The sequence below is a fragment of the Fusarium phalaenopsidis genome (genome assembly GCF_050370095.1).
Source record: "Fusarium phalaenopsidis strain FUZ10S chromosome Unknown contig_32304, whole genome shotgun sequence".
Classification (NCBI taxonomy): Eukaryota; Fungi; Ascomycota; class Sordariomycetes; order Hypocreales; family Nectriaceae; genus Fusarium; species Fusarium phalaenopsidis.
The window spans coordinates 3,157,485-3,182,559 of NW_028145404.1; the positions used below are offsets into that span (position 1 = coordinate 3,157,485).

Below are 25,075 nucleotides of genomic sequence, written 5' to 3' on the forward strand. Positions count from 1 at the left end.
GAAAAATTGGAAACAAACCCTTGAGGCAGCCTCCCGATTTGCCGCATTTTGTAGTGTACAGAGCCATCATGATACATCTCGTCACCCCTGAATATCAACCTGTGGACATCGCTCAACGCCATGAGAGTGATACGAAAACCCCCTTGCCCAAACCTCACTCGGAGTCGCTGTCATCCCCCAAAAAGGCCAAATCGGCCCGCGCCCTCTTTCGTCGGGCGGCGTACGTATCTTCCTCCTCCTCGGCGTCGTCACCGCCGGCATCGCTGCCCTCGCTCTCAACAATCTTTGCTTGCTTGCTCTTGCTGCGGCTCGCCCGGCCTCGGCTAGCCACGCCCCAGAGGGCATTCATCTCTTGCGCCGCTTCGGCCTCAGCCATAAGCTCTCGTCTCTCCTTGATCTCGCGGGCCTTGGCCTCAGAGAAGCGACCCTCCATACCGATCTCAGTGAGCATCTTCTTGAGGTGGCGGATCTTGGCCTTGGGGTCGTCGCCGTACTTCTTGAGCTCATTATGCCACAGCTTACGGACGCCGCATTTGGTAAGGTGAGACTGAAGTCTCTTGATCTCCTCAGTGTTGGGATCTTCGGCCGTGGTGCCCTTCTTGGTGGCGGCCTTGGGGACTTTGGCTGGCTTGCTGGCAGCCTCCTTCTTGTCCTTTCTCTTCCGCTTGGGCTTCACGGGCTCATCGATCACATCCGAGTATTCCTCTTCCTCATCAACCGCTGGCTTGTCGTCTCCATTCTCATTCGTAGTTGGCTTTTCGTCGTCACCTGGTGTTTCGTGTGATGTAGAAACAGCTGGCTCTTCTGTGGCAGCTTCGCCGTTCTGAACCTTCTCATCTTTGCCCTCATCGTCTGAAGCAGGCTTTCCACTGTCAGACTCCATGTCGACATCCTCATCATGAGAGACGACAGGCTTGGCCTTTGCCTTAGCCTTGGTCTTGCGCTTTGCTGGTGCTCGCTTCTTCTTCTTCTGAGGTTTTTCTTCCTCGCTTAGCTCACTGAGTTCACTCAGCTCACTCAGCTCACTTGGCTCCGATTCCACCTCCTTGGCGGGCTTCTTGGGCTTGGGGCCTCGCTTCTGGCGTTTGGGCTTTGCCTGAGGGGACTCGATTTCTGATGAGCCACGCTTCACACCCTTCTCAGCCTCATCATCTGAGGCGGCCCCATCTTTGCTGTCGGGAACCCATCCATCAAGGAGTTTCTCCTATATGTGTGTCAGAGTGTGGAGTTTGAGATGGTGTTTTGGGTAACTTACTACACGCCCTTTGATCACATCTTTACTCTTCTTCTTCCATTCACCGGTTGCGAAGAAACCGTCGTTGAGCCCTAAATTCTCCTCTGCCTGCTTGCGAACCTTGTTCACCGAGGTGTCATCGGGGGCGGCACGATAGACTTGGTAAGTTGCGTCGAGGAGTGCCTGCTCAATATCGTCATCAGACGGCGCCATGGCTGAAAATGCTTCAAGTTAAGATGTCGCAGTTTTTCTTCGGTTGAGTTGTAGATGAAAATAGTTGATGCGTTGAAGGGAGAAACGTGACCATAATCTTCTCGTCTGAAGTCGCAGTCGCGTTGATGAGACGCGACCAGTCGAGGGACGAGTCTGTCTGAGCTCAGGTCGGTTTTTGTGGGGATGTTCGCAGCGCTCAGCGGGGTCTGAGCGTCAGCCAATCACGGCTCTTTTCAATAGTAACAAGAACATTCCTCACTTCCGAGGCCATGGGGGAAAATTGTGCCTGTCACGAGTCTTGCTTCGCCTCTGATGCGAGCATAAAAGGTTGAGTTGCTTGTTTCATTTTATGCAATTCAATGTAAACTCGGATACGAATAACCCCTTGTTGTGGTCGGATTTAGAGTAGTGGAGTGGCTGGCTTGGCGTTCTCTCTCGGCCAGGAGCTCTCACGCTAGAATTCTGATTGCTTCAACTACATCACTTGCTTGCCACCATCAGCCATCATGTCCGCTTCGCTTGCTCCCGAGTGCAATGAGGTCAAGGAGTAAGTCTTTAGATGTTTATGTTTTACTATTCCAGCTGACACGTCAGACGATATGACACCTGTTTCTTGAAATGGTACAGCGAGAGTAAGATTTCCGTTGCCACCGTCGCCGCATGATACTGACGAGTGCAGAGTACCTTCGGGGACAAGAAAAGGACAACAAAGAATGCGCCAATCTTTTCAAGGACTATCAACAATGTCTGAAGGTGAGTTTTGGAGGTGCTTGGGGCCTCATAATGCTAATACCCTGGCATAGGGTGCTCTAAAGGAGCGAGGGATCGATAAGCTGGTGGCGGAGGCCCGGGAAGAGAACAAGGAGAACGATTTGAAGCATCTCGGGCCAAAAAGTTTGTCCCCGTCCCATTATATTACACTGACCGAAGAATATTGACCATTCCATTAGAATAAGAGTCGATAATGCCCAGACTACATTGATGAACGGCGTTATGGAACCGAAGAATTGGTGGTTTGCACAAGCTTTCTGATACGGGGTAGATTTCTCGGATACGCTCACTCTTATATACTCACTACTCTAAATATATGCATACAACATCAGTAATTGTCCACTTGAAAGCTCCCTGACCTTCATATCCCATCTCATCATCATGGCCTCGACCAGGCGATTGCACGTGATCCCAAATTGGACACTCTACGGCCCACTTTTGACTCTACAATTAGCGGTCGACGTTACTCGAACTAGACGACGACGCGCACGTAGCTCTTTCGCTCGCTCGCAGATGCAGGGGCAGCCAATCCAATCAATGCATCCAACCCTCTTTCTGCATTGAGCGAGCTGGCAGTTCCATTCGTTTGACCCGGCTTGTTTGTTTGGTTTGGCAGATAATCACCAGACGGCAATAGGAAGGATCTCATCTCGTCTGCTCCTCCTCGCTTCCGTGTGCCTTCCGCTTCTCTTCCCATCGCCAAGAGACAAACCCATTCGCAAGTCCCGCCGGCAGCCCACCTCCACGGCTTGGCGAGTCGAGTCCCCCCCAACTTCTTCACCCCAAAACTGCCACCAAACGAGGACGGCATGTACTGCCACGAGCAATAGCGCTTCTATGCACCCCTTTTCCGTCCTTACGCTCGGCATCTTCGTCGCTGGCTACATCACTGCCCGCTGGGACCTTGTTACTCGCCTCTATGAACTTGCCATCTTTGCCTGGGAAAACGGAGTTGTCGTAAGTACAGCTTTGTGCGCCCTCCAACTCCAATGCCTAGCTAACGCATCCTCAGACGCGCGCGACAAAGGCCTTTGCTGCCCTAACCATTCTCTTCCTCGCCGTGTTCGCTCCCACCGTACTGCTGGCCACTCAAGAAACGAATCTGGTACGCCCCGTCCCCGCTCGACGCCGATGAGAGGAGAGGGCTAACAAGTTGGACCCAGCATCCACGAGAACCTAGGACGGGTATCTCTGCGCGAGAGCAGCTCAGACGACGAGGTTCCTTTTAAGCGAATTGCGCCGGTCGATATACATAGTCGCTTGTCATGGTAGAGCATGATGGGTTGATGAGAGTGTTCTGGCCGACAGACATTCCTAAGTCGGATCGTCCTGGTGTCGTGGTGGGATGGCGCAATTCCATTTTGGATGTCTTTGTCGTGGTCATCCTTGAAGATGTTGACGTCAGTAACACTCTGCGACTGCAAAAACTCAACACTGACATCCTCTAGGCTAGGATCACCGAGTCGCATCTCAAGGCTGGCACCTTATTCCGCAGCGAGGCTCACCCAGCCAGCCAAATCAGCGATATGTGCGGACACAGTTCAATGCATGTCCTCGGCCTCTCGAACGCCCCCGACCCAAGCCTAGCCGATCCATCTTGGCTTTGCGCGACAACAAATACGAACCCGAGAGTACCAAAAATTACTTGCTCCCGAGCCGTCAGTGTTCAACTCATCCTTTACGACCGACCCTATCCTCAAGGGATGCAATACATATCACTGAACCCAATTGCCCTTGCGCTTGGCCATGATGGATCGCAGTTGGACGACACAATAGCATCAGAGGGAGAGGAGGAGACTCGAGAACGTGAGATGAAGGAGGAGAAGCGCAAGCTCGTTGAGAAGCTCAAGCTGCACACAATCTCGAAACGAGTTCCCTCCGCCCGTGACAAAGCTTTGCCAAAGATCATCAATCAAGTCAATTGGTCATGGGAGCTTGAAAAGACACTGCAGAAGAATGTTGGGCGCATAGGGACGAGACCTCGACGCAGCCTCAGTGTTTCAGAGCGTGTCGTCGAGACTGCTTCTACCATGAGGAACTATGTCATCCTGCAACTGTGGACATGGTGTACTCTGTACATCTTCCCCATTGGGCAACAGGCACTAATTCTTGGGCTCATGGGCTACCGGATCATGACAGAGATGTTGCTCTTGTTGCTCGAGTTCCGGATCAAGCCTGGTTACGCGGCATTGAAGGACATTTCGGCCACAGCTCAACAAGTCGAAATACGCCTTCAACAGTTTTGTTACTGGCCGATGCAGTACATGACGCTGCGGCAACGCAAAGATAATTGGGCGAGTGTCACCACAAGCCATCCAGACTACATCCGATTCTACAACAGTTTGTGGCTCGTTGCCAACGACGTCATTATTGGCATTGCTCTCGGCTCATATATCATTGAGAACGCCGACTGGGTAGCGACACAAATCGGCAACCTGCTCCGCACATATACCGTCGACGCGCTACAGAGCAGCATATCATGGTTGATGGGTTGGCCCGCTGGCCTCAAGCTCAATACAGAGTTGGCTGCCTTCTTGGGGGATCTGTTCCTGTGGGTCATTGACTACTGGTCTAGTAAGTGTTGGTTATCGGTTTGTATGATGCATCAGCTAACAATGCCAGGCTGTATCGAGACTCTGACTCCGGCGCTGCCCAAGATGGTGTGGTTCATAGGATTCTCCTCCTTTGCTGGGGCAAGCATGCCCATTGCTATGTTCTCGGATATGCTCTCCACGTTGACTATCCACATCTATTCGTTTTATTTGGCGTCTGGGCGGATATATCACTGGCAGCTGACGATCCTGCAATCCTTGTTTCACCTCTTCCGTGGCAAGAAGCACAACATTCTTCGCAATCGTATCGACTCTTGCGATTATGATTTGGATCAGCTCCTTGTCGGCACCATCCTCTTTACTTTGCTCTTCTTCCTCTTGCCGACAGTTGCCGTCTTCTACCTCAACTTTGCCATTGCCAGGATGGCCATCATCTCTCTCAAGGCCGGGTTCGACACGGCCCTGTCTTGCCTGAACCACTTTCCGTTGTTTGCGCTCATGTTGAGAATAAAAGACCCAAGGAGACTGCCAGGCGGCATTCGGTTTGAACTTCGAGATACCCACGATTATAGACATGATACCACGAGCAGCGCTGATGGACCACCCCCTACCTCGGTCATCTATCTCAAGGTTAGTATTTGTTCCCCCATGTAACACTCGAGCACTTTTGCTAATTGCCCCAGTCAATTCCTTTGACGTTTCGAATAATGTTCAACCAGTACTTCCAAATGGCCAACCGCATTAGGAAGCACTACTTGTCACCCAAGGTCTTTTTCTGCCTTCTGACGGGTATGTTTGTGCCACCTATCAACCGTAAGAACTTGTATAGTCTTCAGTACAGCATGTTGCCTGCGCGAAGGGCCACCATCCGAGAGATGTGGAGGGTATTGAATAAGCCACGGCCAGCGAAGAAATTTCCACTCCCGTATATCCCCCCGTTACCCAACGGTGGAAGACGGGCATCAGCGAACATTGGGAGGACTAGATAAAAAAAGCATAGAGCCAGAAACTAGAGTTTTAATGGATAATAAACAGCGAAGCATTCAATCAATCGGGTCGTATCGAACAGATCACAATACCTAACTGAAGTAAGTAAAACAACTCAACCCAAGAGCAAGCTAGGATACAGAATTTCTCTTGGCTCTGAACAACAATGGCCATGGTCGATAAGAGCAACGTTCTCTCAGTTCTACCTATTGCTTGTTCACATTGTCGTGGTGAGTACGATACTGTAGTCGAGAACACAGCGTGGTTAAGAACAAAGGGTCAGGACAAGACATCCCATATATCTTCCAACATCCGCACACCAGGAGATGGGTGTGAACCATGTCCAACCTACCGTCCTAGGTAAGTAGGTGAATTCATAAGAGGAGCAGTATAAATAGCCCGAGTGCATCTCAGCTAATATGTCTCGCATCTACCAAACACCCGTACCCCTTCCAGACATGTCTCCCTCTCCAAACATGTCTTATCCTGCAGACAAGCCTTTGCCGGACCTGCCCCTGCGAGACATGTCCCTACGAGACCTGCCTTTCTTCCGTAATGTCGTCAGGCCCCGATCTACGAGACTCTTGGTCCCCATCATTATTCTTACCACACCAGAGGGTGTCGAAATGTCAATCAGGCACGCTCCGCCTTGGAGGCGGATGCAGCGCCAGGTTCCGAAGACGTCGTCGACGGTCGGGGTCAAAGGTGATGCGAGCGGCATGATGACTGCGGACCATAGCGTTAGGGGTCGCACTTCCAAGAGAGAATGCAGCTGCGGTGATCATAAATGCCGGTCATCTTCTCACTCTTCTCACTCCCAGTCTCGAGATCGTCGTTAGTTGCACGGTCTCCGTTTCTTTGGACGGGAACACTCATGAAATGAGTATATCCCGCACTATGCTTGGGGATAACACCCGTCGGTAGGCTTGATTTCTACCATGATGGCTCTTACAGCGCGGCTTGTTTCAGCCCGCAAACACAACATTCCCAGAAGTCATCGTCTGATGCCTAGGATAGCCTTAAGTAGGTCTCCCCACAATTGATACATCTTCATCCTACTCCTTTCCCCAGAACCGTCGCCATATTTCCGTTTATAAAATCCTTGCTCTTTTCCAGTGCCTCCCTTCTTCGCCGAAGCAGGGCTGAGCAGGCCGCTTCGCTTCCAGGCCTCGCGCCTCATCTTGACATGTTCGTTTCGCTGTATAGGTCTCCAAGCCGGGACGTGCTCTGGCATAAATGTCTTGTTGTCGGGCGTGGTAATGGTTATTACAGGGATCTTGGGCTTCTAGCCTTTCGCTGCGTCCCACGAAACTCGTCGTGATAATGTTGTTGATTTGCCTAGGAGTACACAATGGGCTCCGGGCACCTTGCTGAGTGAGCTATAGTAGAAGCCTGGTCCGTTCGATGGGACGTGACGATATGTTGGTTGTTTGTTCTCTCGACGCATTCTGCCGATCCTGTCGATCCAGGCTTGCGGGACCGTACTTGTTCGTTGGTGTTTCGCCATGCTGTGCAGTTGCTGGGTGCTGGGGATGTCAGGGTGGATGTATGACTCTCCTCACCCATCCAAGGGGTTGTCAAAGTTAGCTGTTGAGAGGACGAGGTCGTAGAAAGATAAGTCTGAGTTGAAATGTTTATATATATCAGTGCCTAGAACAAAGCATTTATTCACATTAAGCTGTTGCTTTGATTCACTCTGGTTGTAAGCGGCAGTGGAGGCCATAGCACTGCCAAAGCCCGAACGCGCAGTGCAAAATCAACGTCATTCATTCTTTGATCTTCTTTCTCTCCTTGAGGTCGTTTGTGCCTCGCGTCAACTTCGTGTTTTCCAACAACGTTTGCAATCGTGCTTATCTGACATCGCATGAGCGTTGTCGTGATATCTGACTCTGCCACGAAACAAACATACCTTTTTGCCTAACCTATCCATGGGCCGCTATTGACTTCTCATGGTTTTTGTTTGTTTGCCCGAAAATTCTCGTCTATTTTCATGGGCTAGTAGCTAAGATCCTACCTTTTTCATTTCCTTTTCGCAAACATCGACACCTCACAGCTTGGCGGCTCAGCACTTACCTTTAGCCATTCCTCTTTCACCCATCATTTCCACTTGCCACCATCTGCAAGCCTTTCGGATCTCATTCAAGACCACTTTCTTTCTACCTGTCTATATAAAAGACATCGGATTCGCCCTCAACGTCATCAAAATCGAATATTATAGAAACCGAGCCTCTTGCTCAAGTCAACATCAACTATCTTGACGAAATGGCACCTCTGGAGCAGACTGTTTCCGACCCAAATATGCATCCTCACACAGAGTCCGGGCTGGTGTCGACAACTGGTCCAGAGTTGGGAACCAGGATCCACGGCTAGCAGTCTGGGATTCCTGCAATTCCCGAAATCACCCTCACCACACCCGACGGCGAAATTCTCTCTATCGCAGACGCTCCAGCTTGGAGGCCCATCAGTTACGACCTAGAGATAGTCGGCAGACTACAGCAATGGAGAGAAAATGGTCTTCTCAATCTTGCTTGGGCAATGACGCCAACACAAGTGCGGCGCGAGAAGAGACGAGAAAAGAGACGACGACGGGCAAAGAAACATGCAGACAAAATGGCCGCGGTCACAGAAGAGCATTCGAAGCATTGATAAGCAAAGGGGAGTGTTGCAAAAAAACGGTTTACATGGTGTTGATGGAAAGATCATGTAGATGAAAGACCGTTGGGTGGTGCAGAATACCTACTCATAGAAAGTTGATTCGACTCTTGTATCGTGATCCAATCGGACATAATGAGATTCCAATAGCTCAAGCGTGATATAAACCGGATGACGGGTTATGTGGAAAGCCGTGAGGTTGTATGCCGACAGTTGGCGTTATGATGTGAACGTTTCAAGGCAGAGATAGACGTCCCATGATCTAATGAGGAAGACAACTACTGGACGACTGACAACGGGACCGGCCCGTGGAGACCGACGAAGCAAATCGCGAGGCCAAGAATCGACGAGATGGTGGGCATTGCGCGTGTCAAGCTGCATCAAGGGCGTGGTGATCTGGTGATGATCATGACGATGTTGAAATTGCCGTGGCGAGAGGGTCGCTCAAGTTCCGAGGCACCGTGACCTGCCACAGGTAAAAGCTAAGGTGTGGGCTTCTAGACCATCCGTTGGAAGGAGCCGGGGAGTGTCGTGGGCTGTGCACCCGGTTGCAGTTGCAGTTGCTCGCTGGCTACGGCTTCCCTTCCTGCCTGTCTACCAAGCCCTCTTGAGGCTCCCTCCTTCTTTATTTCCTCTGCCCCGGTCTCCCGTGACTCCGTCTCCCCGGATCCACAACGTCCTGAGGTGTGCTTACCTTGCAGGATGCTCGCCAAGCTTGCCTGGATCACCCATGTTCACGACACGATCAAGGTCCGTCGGATGGTCTAAGAGCTGAAGCTGAGGAATTTCGACCACTTCCACTCCTCATCAAGGTCTAGTCCCAAAAGCGAAAACGAAAACGGCGTCAAAAGTTGCCCAAGAATTCCAGCTTGACAGCTTCTAGAGCCGGCCTACTGACCTACCTCGAGCCACTTTGTTTGAGGGGTAGTTAATCGAACCCCAGGTCTCTCGATTTCTCCATCCAATGATGCAACCTTCCCCAGCGCCAGTCCAACTCGAGACGCTGGAGGCACCCTAACGGCGCCTCTCGAGATGCTCCCCGCGCTGCATGGCGTCGATCACAGCACACGACTCGACAGCCCTGGGCGCTAAGGTACGGAGACGTGGGAGGGTCAATCCTCATGGCTGCGCTACATCCGGAGCTCTAGCGGACTGGCAATGACGGCAAGCTTCCAAACATTGTCACCGAGGCTCTGCTGTCGTTGGTCCAAGCCTCTCTGATCCAGGTCCAAGATGCCGTGTCCAGGGCTGGTACAACGTAGTAACACACCAATATCCCGTCCTTGGTTCAAGGGTCCATCCCCAAACTCCCGATGATGAGCTTCTCGACCCTATAATCGGCCCACCTCGAGACAGCATTCAACACCTTGCAAGCAACATCTACCTGATGTTCTGTCAATCTGCTTCGAATTGCTCCGAACGAACATGGATATGGGCATGGAGAACAGGCATTGACCCACCCAGGCAAAGGGTCCAGAACCCTCTCCACTGTCACTAACTTGCCGTCGTCTGCGCTGCTGCGGGAGACTAGGGACGGGCAGAATATGATATGGTCCCCTGTGGTGGTGCCACGACCAGACAACAACACCACGCCTGCAGCGCACTTCCCGCTCCGTCCACCTCGTTCCACGCATGCGACGCCCGCCAGATATCACGTCCGCGAATACCTTGCTTGCCGAACCATCCATCCATTGCCTCCGTCCATCCATCTCAAACACACGCAACCAACAACCATTACTCCACATCTAGCCCCCGTCGCGAAATCGGCCGGCGTAGCTCGTCTCTTCCCATTCACGTCCACCGGACGCCTCGCCCCATCAGGTGGCATTGACGTCACCGACAGCGGCTGGCTCGACCACATCTCACGCCGAGGCTCTTTGAGGTGAGCGACTTTGTGGCCATACGGGGCAAGGGACGAGCCTCGATTGCTCTGGGGTAAGAGAGTCCTTGAGACACATATTAACGTCGCCTGCTGCGGCTCATTCTGCTTCGTGGTGAGTGATTGTCAACTCTCCCTGCTTCTGTGTCCGTCTTGCATATCTACCAACCGTCCTTGGTGAGATCATCGCCAGCCACGCCCTCCTTCACCTGCGTCCCTGTCAGAATCATCACATCGGTTTGGTGATCTTGTGACACAAGCTTGTTGTTGCTGTTGCTGCCGCTGCCGCTGCCATTGCATTGCATTGCATCTGTTGTACTTGAACACATCTGCAACCATCGTACTTGTAACGACCTCACGACCTCTCATCATCCCATATCTACCGCCCACCTCCCCGTCTTCCCCACCTGCCTCCCTGTCTTAACTACCGCACATTTCCTGCAAATCGAATTCTCAAAGTCCCATCCAAAGTGAACAAAGACCTTCGTATTGACCGTGTCCGCGATGGAAACTCAGACTCAGACTCAGGCGCACCCACACGACCCCTGGGCTGCTACTCATCAGTTCATTTTCCGAAGAGCCACCATGGATCCCAAGCAACGGTTCTATCATCACTTCTTGGAGAGCGTGACAGGTGAGATCTAACCCAGTGCTCTCATTTCTGCTCGATATACCTAACATTGGACCCTTTAGTTCACCAAGATCTGATCGAACAGCTTCCCTCCATTGCCAATGTTGGTGGTGAGCGTCAAGAGGCCATTGATCATATCCTAGCCGGCATTGCCAAGCTTCAGAACGAGGTGGCTGATGCCGCTGACTTTACGCCCTCTTATGATCGAAAGCAATACTCTGAGGTCGGTTTCCAATCTCATCTTGTTGACGCCTTGCCAAACTGACACTCGTATTTCCAGGCCATCAAGGCTTTGCAAGACAAGCTCAATGAGACTCTAGCCAAGATCACACCAAAGTCGCGATTCCAGTTCCGACGTACCACCAATCATGTCGACATGGGCGCCCCCGAGAACGATCCTCGTCTGAACCCGGGCAGCCTCTCTCGCAGCAAGACGCACCCCGTGAACATCGCGCCCAGTGCTCCCACAACAACAAATAAGGAGGATATTCTGAGTGAGTTGCCTCCAAAGGGCACTTACAAGAACTACAATGAGGAGATTGCTCGACCCAGCGCCTCTCCCCTTCGCAAGCCCAGCTTCTCGGCTGCCAGGAACATCGGCATTTCCAACCACTCGGGCCTTCATATCATTCTTCCCTCCTCGGCAGCTCGCGCCACTGCCTCGGGCAGTCTGACGGATCTGAGCAACTGCATCGTCGACATGTCGATCCCGACAGCCACAGGCGCTGCTTTCCCCGGTCTTGTCATCAAGAACGTATCCAACAGCCTCATCATCGCAGGTCGCGTCAACGGTCCAGTCCATATCACAGGGGTGTCTGATAGCATCCTGGTGGTTGTAGCCAGGCAGGTCCGAATCCATGAGTGCAGCAACGTCGACATCTACCTCCACTGTGGAACCCATCCCATTATTGAGGACTGCTCCGGTATGCGGTTTGCACCGCTGCCCAACACATATGTGAGTATTTTCATAGCTGTTGTTAACTAACTCGGCTAACCTAAGCAAATAGGTGACGGAAGCAGATAAGCCAACCGAGAACCAGTGGGATCAGGTCGATGACTTCAAGTGGCTCAAGGCAGGCCACAGCCCCAACTGGACGACCCTGTCCGAGGAAGAGAGGCTCGGCGCGGAACTCTGGGAAAAGGTGGTCCCAGGACAGCCCGGGGTCAGTGTTGAAGAGTCGCTCAAGAAACTTGGCGTTCCTCGGAGGTAATGGACAACAGATACCAGGTCGAATTTGTTCCTTGGAGCCCATGGGTATACGGACGGTGTTTAGCGGGATATGTGTAAATAGTCAAGGTCAAGCGCAATCAAGATGAACCACCTTTTTACTGTACTTTCAAAACTCCAAACGCCTTGCGCTAATGCAATTGCATTCTTGCCTTTTAGATCCTCCTGGCATTAGATCGCTCTCTTTCCTTTTGTGCCATTATTGTATTATGTCTGCGTTTTATCGGCGGCAGCGACGTCATCTTTTCTCTCCTTGCCTGCGGCCTCGTCTCGTAATTTCTGAAGCACTGCCCTCTGCATCTCTATGCGAGCCTCAAGCTCACGGATCTCTTCGGCCTGCTCCGCGATGGGCCGGTTCATGTCCGGAAGCTCACGGACCTGGGCGCGAGCTCGTTGCAGCTTGTGCTTGAGACCATCGGTCGCCCCTGGGACGTCCTTGAAGGAGAGCGTAGGACCGCCTGGAGCATTGTGACCGGTCGTGCCTGGCGCGGGCTCGGTGGTGATGCCGGCCGAGGACTGGATGCCGGCGCGGACACGGGCGAGGACGAGGGAGAGCTCCGAGAGCGCGTCGAGAGTATCGGGAGAGAAGGTGGGCGGAAGGGCCAGCGGGTGTGGGCCAGATGACGAAGACATGGTTCGTTTTTATGGCTTCAGTTTTTTGCTTTGACCGCGAAAAGGCTCGAGGGGAGGAGTTTGGAAGAATCAGGCGAGTGCCGAACCGGGCTGAAGTGAAGTGTTGAAAAGGGCAAGGAGAGGTTGAGGCTGACACACGTGTTGTTGAGAGTGGAAGACAACCGGGGAAGAGAGCCGAGTGGAGTGTGTCTTCTGTCAGCCTTGCATTGACTGCATGAGAGACAAGATAACTCCCGTAATGTTATCGAGGATTGTCGATGATGGTGGGAAAATGGACGAGATCGATTGGGCCGATGAGCCGCCTGCAGAGGGAAGATGGAGTGTTGAGCTGGGGGTGGACGGTCCGAAAGAAAGGCGCTGGCTGGTGGGTCTGGGGGGGATGCCAGTGCAAGGTTATCATTGCACTGTGAAACATGATCTAATAGAGTGTATTCAGACAGTGCCAATAATTCTCATGCCATCAGACCATGACATACCCCCCCACCACAACTAACGTGTTTCCTGCGAAATCGTCCGTCTCGCTCTGGGCCCATCAAATCACGCATCATTTCCTTCACTAACAGCCCGTGTTGCACTCCGCCTTATCCTCTTCTATCCCCTTCTTCCCAATTTTTTTCTTTCTTTCTTTTCTCTTCTTCTTCATTGCTTCACAAAGCAAACAATTCCCCTCCAAAAAAGAGAAGCTGAAAAAAGAAGAGCTCCATCATGTCCAAGACCGACCACAAGGCTTGCCTCAGTACGTCGTCCCTCCCATCATGCCCCGCCCCCTCCATCTCCAAATCCGTGCCCCGCGATCGCGATAGCAGCAGCTCGACGACGAAGGCGACGACAACTCCTCCTCGTCCATCGTCGCGGCGCTCCAAGACTGCGCCCGCAGTCGTACAGGAGGCTTCTCCAGAGAACCCGCGGCCGGATTGGATCCTCGTCTTCTGCTTCATTCTCGTCTACCTCGAGCTGGCCTGGCTAATCATGTTGCTGTTACACTCATGCAGTCGTCATTGATGGCTGGGGTATCGCCTCCGAGGAGAGCCCCAAGAATGGCGACGCCATCGCCGCTGCCCAGACCCCCGTCATGGACGAGCTCTCCAAGGACTCCAACGGCTTCACTGAGCTCGAGGCCTCATCGCTGGCGGTGGGCCTCCCTGAGGGCCTCATGGGCAACTCCGAGGTTGGACACTTGAACATCGGAGCCGGCCGTGTCGTCTGGCAGGACGTTGTCCGCATCGACCAGAACATCAAGACTGGCGAGTTCAGCAAGAACGACGTCATCAAGAAGACCTTTGAGAGTGCCGCTGCTGGCAACGGCCGCCTACATCTCTGCGGTCTCGTCTCCCATGGCGGTGTGGTGAGTTGCACGATACATCCATGCATCCCCCCTTGACCCCTTTCTCGGGCATTGTCACTTACAACGCTTGCAGCACTCCAAGCAAACCCACCTCTACGCCCTCCTGAAGGCCGCCAAGGAGTACAACGTCCCCAAGGTCTTCATCCACTTCTTTGGTGATGGCCGTGACACCGACCCCAAGTCGGGCGCCGACTACATGCAGGAGCTTGTCGACACCATGAAGGAGCTCGAGATTGGTGAGATTGCCACCGTCGTCGGCCGATACTTTGCCATGGACCGTGACAAGCGCTGGGAGCGAGTCGAGATTGCCCTCAAGGGTCTGTGCCACGGCGAGGGTGAGGCCTCTGAGGACCCCGTCGCTACCGTCCGAGCTCGATATGAGCGTGGTGGTGAGAAGGACAGGGATGAGTTTCTGACCCCCATCATTGTTGGTGGTGATGAGCGCCGCATCAAGGGTAAGTTTTCTGTGTGTATATCAACAAATGAGCTTCACCTAACGAGTAACCAGATGACGATACCGTCTTCTTCTTCAACTACCGATCCGACCGTGTCCGTCAGATCACCCAGCTTCTCGGCGATGTCGACCGATCTGTCCTCCCCGACTTTGAATACCCCAAGATCAAGCCCCTCGTCACCATGACCCAGTACAAGGGCGACTACCCCTTCGAGGTCGCCTTCGAGCCCCAGCGCATGGGTAACGTGCTCGCCGAGTGGCTGGGCAAGCAGGGTGTTAAGCAGGTTCACGTTGCCGAGACTGAGAAGTACGCTCACGTCACCTTCTTCTTCAACGGCGGCGTTGAGAAGGTCTTTGCCCTCGAGACCCGCGACCAGTCCCAGGATCTCGTCCCCTCCAACAAGTCGGTTCCCACCTACGACCACGCCCCCGAGATGTCTGCCGATGGCGTTGCCGACCAGGTCGTCAAGCGTCTGGGTGAGCAGGAGTTCCCCTTCGTCATGAACAACTTTGCTCCCCCCGACATGGTCGGCCACACTGGTGTCTACGAGGCCGCCATCATCGGCTGCGAGGCCACCGACAAGGCCATTGGCAAGATCCTCGAGGCCTGCAAGAAGGAGGGCTACATCCTCTTCATCACCGCCGACCACGGCAACGCCGAGGAGATGAAGTTCCCCGACGGCAAGCCCAAGACCAGCCACACCACCAACAAGGTGCCCTTCATCATGGCCAACTACCCCGAGGGCTGGAGCCTCCAGGACAACGAGGGTGTCCTGGGCGACGTCGCCCCCACCATCCTCGCGGCCATGGGCCTGCCTCAGCCCGAGGAGATGACTGGCAAGTCTCTTCTCCAGAAGGCTTAATTTGCATGAGATCATGAAATCCCGAGGGATTGGTGTAGTAGTAGTTGCAGTTTTTGACGATGGCGAAGCGTTGGGCGTGTGTGGGTTGCTGATTGATGTGTTATGTGCGAGTCGATGCAATGGCTTTGGAGTTGGGATGACATAGAGATGAGACATGCTCGACGATGGATAGATATAGAGTCGACGATTAAAAAAAGTAAAATTAGCATTAGAGATGAACAGGATTATCATCTCATGATATCAACCTTACAGCCTGTCTTGGCACCGATATGTTTGTGACGAGTGTGTATGTGGATTCGGCTGGGATACGGGTCAACGTTCATCATGGGGTCTTCGTATGATTCACGGCTTCTTATCCCCAGATCATAGTTCGAATTCCGGGAGTCTATCATCTGTCAGTACTCCAAGGTGCATATAGCTTCATAGGTGCTTTATGAGCCTCTCTTCCATGCTTGTTAGGTAAGTGGATTTGTTTCAAGGAACAGTCAAGACCCATCAAAGCTCAGCTAGGCCACCAAAACTCAATGTTAGCTCAAGTCCAAGAATAGCACTCACTTTTTGGCGTTGTATAAGCCAAAGAAATAAACACATTGTGTGTTACGGGGGTTGGCGATTTTGAAAGGGGCCCGGAACGGCGATAGCGTTGAAGTCCAACAACTTTCGGACAGGTTATATGTTTCGAAACGTTCAAGAGATTCAGAACCTTCGGGTTGCTCGTTTCACATCACATGAGCTGGCATGATCCACTGGACCCTTGTTTTCTTCCCAGCACAAGATCTGCAGGGTCAACCCTCTCAACCCTGGCTAAGAACCGAGGAAGGCATCCAAGGGTGTGATCAAAAACTGAACAGGCAAGTGAACAGCCGAGGCTGGGTCCACTACCTCAAGACGAACTGCTGCAGATTTCACTTTAGCCGTCATCGACATGGTGACCAAGCAGCTTCACGTGCTGCAGTTGCGAGATCCAACCCCGCCTGTCTTAGCAAATGTCCAAGTTGATCGGCCAATGGCAGTGACAGAGTTGTAAGAGCATCGATTTGAGGCCAAGGTTCCCTTTTGACAGTCTCACAACTTTTAACAATTGACAGGGTACCCAACCTAGCTGGAGATCTTGTTCACAAGCCCACAAGGCTCGTAACCCAACCACTCTCAAGCACACCCCTCTCCCCCGAGGTTGATAATCATCCAGGGGCAGCTACATGGCTTGAACAGCCATTCACCAGGGGACTCAGCTCGATCAGACCCTGGTCTCATGCATGCCGGAGCGGGACCTCCGGGCTGCCGGGGTCTTGATCCAAGGTGAGATGCGGGAGCTAGAGGGGCATGGGGCAACGGGCGGGTGGGCTTGGAGATGGGGCTAGTGAAAGAGAACAAGCCAGCTGATGCAGAAATCTCGCGAGATTCGTGTGCGTTGGTGTTGATGTCAAAGCCTCTCCGTGATAGGGATGCGACGATGGACGTGGAGGTCGGTCAACGCTCAGATCGGGAGGGGGATGAGCAAGGGAAAGGTTCTAGACTTTGAGGTCTCGAAGCCCTTGACTCTGCGCATCCAAATCCCTTCCATGAAGCTGCCAAGGCTGAGGGTGCGAAGGTAAGGTTCCGTAGGTTGCGTTCTAACGCTAGGCTTCGCATGGTCAGATCGTGGGCCAAAGGCGGGAAACGCCCATCCGCGCTGACGGTCTCAAACCCGCGTGCTGTGCCGTAGATGCCCAAATCTTAGCTTCATGGGGCCGTCCCGTAAGCTATTCCAAGGCGCCTGGGTATCACAGGCTGTGTCTCCCCACCCGTCTAGATTTTCTGCGCCAAACTGACAAACGATAACCGATCTCAAGGGCGCACGGGAGATCATCAACTCTCTTTGGGATGTGGCACAGAGATGCAACTCAGATTCCAAGATCCATGCTCCCTGCGAGTAAGTGGCCGCAACACCATGCCGTACCTGGCTTCAGGAGGTGTGGCACAGCCGGGTGAGTCCACCGGGCGGTCCGCTCGCCAGTACCGAGTCAACGGGTGGCCAAATGAGGCATCTTGACGGTGAACGGGTGATCACTATGGGAATCTCGAAAAGTGCCATGCTTCGCTAAGGCCGCCGGAAGTGGGTGGGGAGCAAGAGGAGGGAAAGTCTCCGAAAGAGAAGCTCCTGGACGTTTCAAAGGACAATGATCGACACAGGATGCAAGATTTGAGCTTCCAAGAGGTTCTCAAGGTCCCACGAACGTGGAAACATCGCATCTTGCCGACAGACCCTAGCCATCTTGGTCCAAGAACGATCAGTTCTCCAGCCACAAGCTGCACGAAGGGTCCTCCCGACAAGCTTCGATCTCGGCTACCAACGCGCTTCCTCGAGATCGTGAGCTCGCCTGGCAGAGTCAGAGCGCCAAGCCATCCAATGGGAGCGCGCATGCTCGCTTAGATCCGATAAGGCGTGGCAAAGCATGCATGAAGAGTCCGTTGCCACTTGAGCAGAAGGTGTTTTGGTCCCGGGATTAGATAACGTTTGTCTCGAAAAACGGACATGTTGTTGCCACCGAATGAACGAAGTCCTAGGTGTGTGTCCAGATCCGTGATCGTGGGGCCGGGTGCTTAGATGGAGATTTTGGTGTAGCATATCGGTCAGGGGCTCTGGGCGGAAAATTGTCGGTATCAAGAGCTTTATGAGACCAGCCCTCTGAGCAATTTTTTACGCCTAATAATCATGGCATCAATATCTTTGGTATCTTTCCTTGCTCTTCTGTCTTTCGCGGTCAAGTGAATCGAGATCTGGTCCGTGGAAAGTGCTCGAACAATCACCAAACAGGGCCTGACGATCCTAGGCACGCGAGGACCCTGAGTTTGCACCCCGGGTTCGACGTCATGGCGTGGCCATTCGAGGGAAGTGATCTGCAAGGCGCAGAGCCTCAGTTGGTGCATTGATGACAGGTCTGGCAAAGCCTGAGCTGTGCGGACCTCGTTGGATTCGCAGATCATGTTACCATCTCCACCGAAAGGCCTCTTGAGCCATCTCTCAATAAAACATGCCAGGGCACCAGACCGGGAAACTTGGAAAGAGAGTTCACGGACGTAGGGGTACCAGTAATACGCGTGGCCGACAGGTCCCGTGTGTGACACCGCCCTGCCTGCATGGCCGACTCCCCGAAACAAGGCGTGTCAGAGCCGAGCCATCGAAAGAGCATCATGAGACTGTTCTGTGCCGCGTACAGGAGGTTGATGGAGGGCTGAGAGGCACGTTCTAGCAAGGCTGCCCCAAGCCCAGGGTCAGGCAATTCGTGCCCGTCCCTGGTCAAGAGACTGCCAGAGATTGACAGTTGATGCAGGTGTGCTTCCTCTCGTACCCAGAAGATGCGGAGGTAGGGGGGGCCAAAATAACCCGACTGCCGTTGCGGTGACTGACGATCAATTGCCTCGCAGAGCTGGGTGGACAGCCACAGGGTATCATCCTTATCACTATTAGTCTGGTTCCTTGTGTCGGTTGCGTGGGAGCAACCAGGCAAGGGTTCGAGGGCTGCAACCCAGAACAAGTCTGCAGTTTGACGTAAGAATGGGGCCATGGACAGTTAGCGAGCAGCATGGAAGAAGCGGTAGGATGAGCACCACCGAGAGTTTGCTGCAAGAGAGGTCGAAAGTGAGGCTTCTGGTGATCGAATGGAAACACGCTGATGCGATGAAGGAGCAAACCCTTGATCCCTTGGGGAGTACGTAAGGCCAGTAGTCAACCTGAATGCCGAGCTCGCTGTCACAGTACAGTACAGTACAGTACGGGGCTCCGGCTAGCTCGCACAGCGTCCGCGAGAGTTTGACAGGTGCAAGCGAACCTGTGGGAGGCACCTGCCTGAGGTCAGAAGCCGATGACCGACCAAAACCAAGATCAGCAAGGCCCTGCTTCGAGTGCTCCTGGCAGAGTTGGCCCGTTCCTCGTGAGTTCTTGCGTGTGATTGGTTAAAAAGTGGGCTACTAGTCCCCGCACTCGGGGCGTTAGCGAGCTGGCAAGGCCAAGGGTGTGGCTATATATCGGACAACGACCACTCTGACGGCTGCTGCCGGTCCTCGTTGCCAGAGGGCGCCCAGCTGGTTGCGGATTGAGGGCATTCTCGACGGCCTCTATCAATGCCAGGGTGTGGGCGCATGACACAAGTCGGTGCGCATGTACGCTAGTACAGCCCGTTGGAGGAGGTCCCTGCTTTTGGCCCTTTCTGGACCCCCGATGGTCTCTGATTTCTCTGCTTCTCCAGCACCTTGGAAATCGGAGCAATGAGCGTTCGATCTACCTTTCTAGCTCTTGCATGCTCGTCTCAACCTGGCAAATCCCAAATCCCCAGCCCTTGGCCGCCTGGCTCGCTCGCGATACCGCAACGCCGCCGCGTCCCGGGACTCGGGTGCCCTGGCGGCGGCGACCTTGCTGTACCTTGTTTTTTAGATGGAGGTCAAGTTTGCACGGGGACAGGGCGGGCAAATTCTCGTGCGGCCAATGTCTTTTGTGGTGGAGGCCCTGAATGCCCTCTTCCTCCTCGTCCACTGCCACTGCCCACTTTGCCTCCCTGCCTGAGTCGCCATCCATCCCCTACTGTACCTGGCTGTGATCGTCAAGTATCTGTTCTCGACTCCTTCTCAGACCTGTGGCTTGTGTTCTCTCCTCTGTTAACACTTTTGAGCCTCTTCAAGCTCACACTGACCTTGCTATTACTCCCTCCCACCATTTTCTCCCCTCTTCCGCCGTGCAACAGTACTTGGTGGTTGTTCTCCTGGTCCTCCTCGTTCTAGCCATCCATCCCACCCACCGGCTTCAGTGCCACCTCGGTGCCACCCTGAGTGACCTCCACGGAGTACCCTGGTCTTCTTATATCGACCGTTGGAATACCGCTTCTCCACCACTCTTCCTTCCATTCATATACCCCTTCACGCCTGCCTGTCTTTCCACGGACACGATACAGCTCTCTGCCCACCCTCGCAGGACGGTTTTCCAAGACAACAGGCCCGGCCTCACTCCAGCTTGGAATCGAAGCACGCGAACCCCTCTCTCGATCTCTGCAACAGCTTCGGCGCGCAATTCAATCCTCAGCTTCAGCCGGCCAACGCACGCAGACGGATTTCTTCGGCTCGCCAAGCCAGTAACTCTCTCGACCACTGCGACAGGACTAGGCGAGCATTTGACCCGACGCGACAGATCAACACCATCCACCTCGAGTAGCCCTGTCCACCCTTTTGCGCTTGACTACGGGATCTACAGCACGCCGAATCCCACCAACGTCAGGGTCGTCCATCGGTTGCGGACCCGGATCGCAGAGCTGTTGCGACGTCTTTTCGCGGCCCAAGCCCAAACTTGGTTGTGGGGAGGATATCCCACCCCACGCCTTTTGACCGAACTACCGCGACCAAATCAAGGAATCGCTTCATCTGTCAAATATCACCAAATTTCCTCGGAATTGGAGGAAACTCCCCGGCAGCTTTGCAGAATCACTTACCCAGGGTTTCGCTTGAGTGGAGTGCATTTTACCTGAGGTGAGTGTCCCAGGAACACCCGGTGTTTTCCCCCATTGAGCGTGTGTTACTCGCTCTCATCACCTTTCGTCATATGGCGATGAAGCATCGATCGATCGATCGGTGGCCACACGGCAGCCAATAGCAGCTCTCCTCTATGCCTTGAGAGAACCTTCATTGCTCGCACCTCCCGACAAGGCCACCCTTTTATTCGTTTTGCTGATGCTGTTCATTGTGCTAACAGCTGTCTTCCGACCCAGGCTTATTGCCCGCTGTAAGGTGGTCCTAGGCCCTACGTCACAGATCGCCGGACCCTGGGATTTATACCACAACCCAGTCTCAACGACCATTTCTCTCGACATGCCCGACGCCTTGACGTCTAAGCAATGCTAAAGAACCCATCGTCAATTCCTCGTTACCGTACATGAAGAACAATGCCCCCGAACGAAGTCGCTTCGCAAGGAACCCAACCGCCGCCGTCATCCCAGACCGGCCACCCTCTCCCCCGACGAACCTCGCCAGCCAATTCCGTCACACTACGACACCACCGATTAGCCCGCGATGCTTCTCTTAAAGCAAGCCCAGGATCAGTGCCGCCGGTCGTGACAACAACGACAACTTCTCCTCGTCGTAACTCGTCAGGTGACAGCCATGAGACTGGGCAAAGCGATCCGAAGACGTGGTTTGACCACTCAAACCAGAACCCGACTGCCACTTTTGACAGCAACATTATGGATGGTATGAAGCAGAAATGAACTAGGTTGCATTATGGGGAGAGACTAATTGATTTATAGTTGATCCTCCCTTTTTCCAAAAAGAATCCGACTCATCGAATGAAGAAAAGCCGTTTCCTTACGCCCACCAACTGGCACCTCCAAAGCTCACTGCAGCACACAGCAGCAGCGCAGATGACTATCGCAGTGTCATTGATGACCTGACGGTAGAAATTCAGAAACTTCGAGAAGAGCTCAAACGGTACAAGCAACCTGGCCCAGATCTGCTTCGCAAGGAGAAGCTGTTTGAGATCAAGGTTCATGGCTTGCCCAAGAAGAAGAAGAGAGAACTCGAGGCCACCCTCAGGGACTTTGCTGCCAGCCTTGAGGGGTCTCCCGATGCGTCGTCGTCGCAGAAGAAAAAGAAGTCGTCTCGCCACCAGAATCGAGACAACATGTATTCTGCGTCTGGCTCGTTCTCCAAGCACGCATCGTCGTCCTCGGGATCCAACTTTCGCCCAGCTGACTCGGCCTATGCATCCATGTCAACAGGCGCCAAGTCCTCGGGAACGTCGCTAAATCGCCCTATCGTGGGCTCGCAGGCCAGGTCATCGGAGCAAAAGGTCGAGAGCTACCTGCGCGATATTCCCGAAGGCTTGTATCCGCGACACATGATCATGACGGACAAGGAGAGGAAGAAGCTTGTTGTCCGTCGGCTTGAGCAATTGTTCACGGGAAAGATCAGCGGCCGTCACGTAGTGAAGAAACAGTCCTCGGCACCGAGTGGAAGCTCTGCTGCCCTAGCGCCCGTTGTTGCGGATACTCAGCCAAATGTCTCATCGGCATCCACAGTTCATGAGCCGCCAACCCTACAGACTGGCCAGGAGCCATCGCGAGAAGCTAGGATTCTCCCTCTTGAGCAGCAGTCCGGACATTCTGGTAAGAAGAGCAGGTCCGGCGGCAATGGATCGACATCCAACTCGAACGGAGACAACACGGAATCCGGAGGTAATGGCAACAGTACTGGCTCCGGGACCAACCCATCCCCTCCAACACGGCCCCCTCCGGAGCAGCGACCCACACGACCCCTCGATCTCGACCCGGACCGTACCCAAGTTCCATCCGAAAATATGGACTACATTCGCCATTTGGGCTTGGTGCCCCCCGAGCTATTGGCCGAGCAGCACAATCATGATGTCCACCCTGACGCTGAGGGCTGGGTTTATCTGAACCTGCTGTGCAACCTGGCTCAGCTTCACATGATCAACGTGACACCAGACTTTGTTCGCTCAGCTGTCTCGGGGATCAGCACCAAGTTCCAGTTATCTCCAGATGGCCGCAAAATCCGATGGAGAGGTGGAACTGAGGGCACCAGGTTCAGCAGCGACAGCTCCGGATACAACTCCCAAAAGAGCCCGTCTACGGATGATACGGAGGAGGGTTCGGACAAGAAACGCAAGCGTCAGAAAACAGGACGCTCTACTGGTGACGAGTTTCAATCCGGAAGCTCGAGCAAGAACGCGTCCAGGTTTGATCCACAGCTGTGCGCTCCATCCGAAAGCTTTCACTACAAGCCCATGTTTGTACAACAAGACTCTTCGGGTGGACAGACCTCACTTGACGAGACCGTTTCCTCCTTCGGACCCCCAGAAGACAGCAACCTTGGAGAGTCGAGATGGGGTCTCAGTGGTTCTGGTGCATCCAGTCGCAAGAAGCGCCGCCATGACGGTGCCATCATTTACTATAGCGGAGCGCCTTTCTGCACAGATTTGTCGGGCGATCCAGGCGATATGTCACCAACTTCACAAATGCTGGCTGCTGGCCAGCACCAGGCCTCGTCAGATAAGACAGAGCTTCCTCTGTCTCCACCGCGACGATCAAACTCTGGATCTTTCATCAACTATCGGCCACTGACCGATCGTGGTCCGTTGTCGACCCAGCCAAACCCGGCAATGGATGTCGACATGGATGATCCGCCCAGCCTCACAGAGGATACCGATGATGCGAGCGACATCGAGCTCGACTTTGAATGGACTGATAATGCCCAATACATGGAGTATCATCCTCTCGAGCCTTGTGGCTTAGGAGGAGTTCTCCCTGAGGACCACTTCATGGTAGTAGTTGCCACCAAGAGGTCAAAGCAAGATGTTCTACCACCAACCTCACGGCCCGACGGTCGAAGGGCGAGCGAAGGTACAGAGGGCGTCATTCGCCGATTGGCAACAATGTCGACCTCATCACCCATCCTTGGTGCGACAAAGGCCATGTCCGTCAGCGAACCTCCTCCCATCGAGATCGAATATCTGTCGGGCCGCATCAAGAGACTAACGCCGGTTGCCCTTCCACCCCCTGCCATCTTCTTCCCACCGTTCAGTCCGAGCGACTCGACAGCAGACGAGGACGAGGAAACCTCAGATGACCCAGATGATTCGCCATCACTGAGGGGCATTGTGGGTCGACGAATCGTTCCACACCATTCTGATGGCTATCCGGATGGTGTTGATCTCAGCAGCGGTGACGAGGAGGGCGACGACCCTGACGACTCTCCCGATCACAACATATACGATGTCAGTCGAGATGCCAAGGTGCTACCGAATAGACCTAGGCAGGCTGTTCGACGCACAAGTAGTGCTGCTGCAGCCGCTGGAACTGCCCGTGGAGAGAGTAAGAGCACCAGCGCAGATCCTGCTCTCTCGAGTCAGGACAGTTCTGTCGCTACCGCCGGCGCCGTCGAGAGTAGTCTCAGCAGTAGCGACGAGGAAGATGACGCCTCGTAAATCACACTAAACCCATGTTATTTCTTACAACAATCAAGTTATACGTTTTGACGATTTGACGGAGGATGGATAGTGGAGAACTACAGCCGAGATGGAGGTTTCCGGTTGACTTTCTCCCTAATGAGCCACAACAGATTTCTTTTAACCAGTTCGATACGACCCCAGTTTCTGGTCATGGATTTGTTTTTCTTCAGGGGCTTGGGATAGCCCGCATGCATTTAGCTTGGCGTTACAAGAGGAAGGGTCATGATTCCCTGGAATAATCTATTACGAATGACCGGTTGCGCAAAAAGCGAGGGCCTCAGTATGGATTATGTTCAGGATCCCACGAGTATTGATACTGATAGGCTTGGAGTGTTTATATATTTGAGATACCAAATGCAATTTGTACAGATCTACACACACGACCTCTTGTTTCATGGGTGACTTGTTGAATTCCTCCCTCATGGCTTTGTTGCTTGGAGTGACAATTACTCCTAGGAGATTTACGAACTACTCCTGAACTGATTACTTTGTAGTCGCCAAGGGTACATAGATCACTTGACATAGAAGTCTCTTATCCGACTTCATCCCAGTCGAACGAAATCAACCCATGGCTGCATGTCGTTGAGCTCAACAGGCTATTCTGATGTCACGTGAGAGTCGTCGCACCTCACATCCAGCCGCTT

General features: G+C 53.4%; 6 protein-coding genes across 6 annotated transcripts; 4 read left to right on the forward strand and 2 right to left on the reverse strand.

Moving 5' to 3' along the window:
* Positions 1-154: 154 nt before the first annotated feature.
* LRP88_10241 (uncharacterized protein) lies at positions 155-1,447 on the reverse strand (the record flags this gene model as incomplete). The annotated part of the gene is made up of 2 exons (XM_083246705.1): positions 155-1,204; positions 1,256-1,447. The coding sequence occupies 2 exons, from the start codon at positions 1,445-1,447 to the stop codon at positions 155-157; spliced, it is 1,242 nt and encodes a 413-aa protein (XP_083097818.1).
* A 1,608-nt stretch (positions 1,448-3,055) lies between these two features.
* On the forward strand, positions 3,056-5,665 carry LRP88_10242 (N-acetylglucosaminyl transferase component-domain-containing protein; the record flags this gene model as incomplete). The annotated part of the gene is made up of 6 exons (XM_083246706.1): positions 3,056-3,175; positions 3,231-3,323; positions 3,667-4,792; positions 4,841-5,400; positions 5,454-5,559; positions 5,607-5,665. 6 exons carry the CDS (start codon positions 3,056-3,058, stop codon positions 5,663-5,665), a joined length of 2,064 nt encoding a protein of 687 aa, XP_083097819.1.
* A 5,208-nt stretch (positions 5,666-10,873) lies between these two features.
* Positions 10,874-12,130, forward strand: LRP88_10243 (tubulin binding cofactor C-domain-containing protein; the record flags this gene model as incomplete). The annotated part of the gene is made up of 4 exons (XM_083246707.1): positions 10,874-10,922; positions 10,982-11,142; positions 11,200-11,874; positions 11,927-12,130. 4 exons carry the CDS (start codon positions 10,874-10,876, stop codon positions 12,128-12,130), a joined length of 1,089 nt encoding a protein of 362 aa, XP_083097820.1.
* Positions 12,131-12,354: 224 nt separating this feature from the next.
* LRP88_10244 (RNA polymerase II transcription mediator complex subunit 9-domain-containing protein) lies at positions 12,355-12,780 on the reverse strand (the record flags this gene model as incomplete). Its single annotated transcript, XM_083246708.1, has 1 exon — positions 12,355-12,780. The coding sequence occupies one exon, from the start codon at positions 12,778-12,780 to the stop codon at positions 12,355-12,357; it is 426 nt and encodes a 141-aa protein (XP_083097821.1).
* A 705-nt stretch (positions 12,781-13,485) lies between these two features.
* Positions 13,486-15,442, forward strand: LRP88_10245 (2,3-bisphosphoglycerate-independent phosphoglycerate mutase; the record flags this gene model as incomplete). The annotated part of the gene is made up of 4 exons (XM_083246709.1): positions 13,486-13,516; positions 13,773-14,125; positions 14,199-14,580; positions 14,634-15,442. The coding sequence occupies 4 exons, from the start codon at positions 13,486-13,488 to the stop codon at positions 15,440-15,442; spliced, it is 1,575 nt and encodes a 524-aa protein (XP_083097822.1).
* A 5,909-nt stretch (positions 15,443-21,351) lies between these two features.
* Positions 21,352-24,407, forward strand: LRP88_10246 (frequency clock protein; the record flags this gene model as incomplete). Its single annotated transcript, XM_083246710.1, has 2 exons — positions 21,352-21,655; positions 21,712-24,407. 2 exons carry the CDS (start codon positions 21,352-21,354, stop codon positions 24,405-24,407), a joined length of 3,000 nt encoding a protein of 999 aa, XP_083097823.1.
* Between the last annotated feature and the right edge of the window lie 668 nt (positions 24,408-25,075).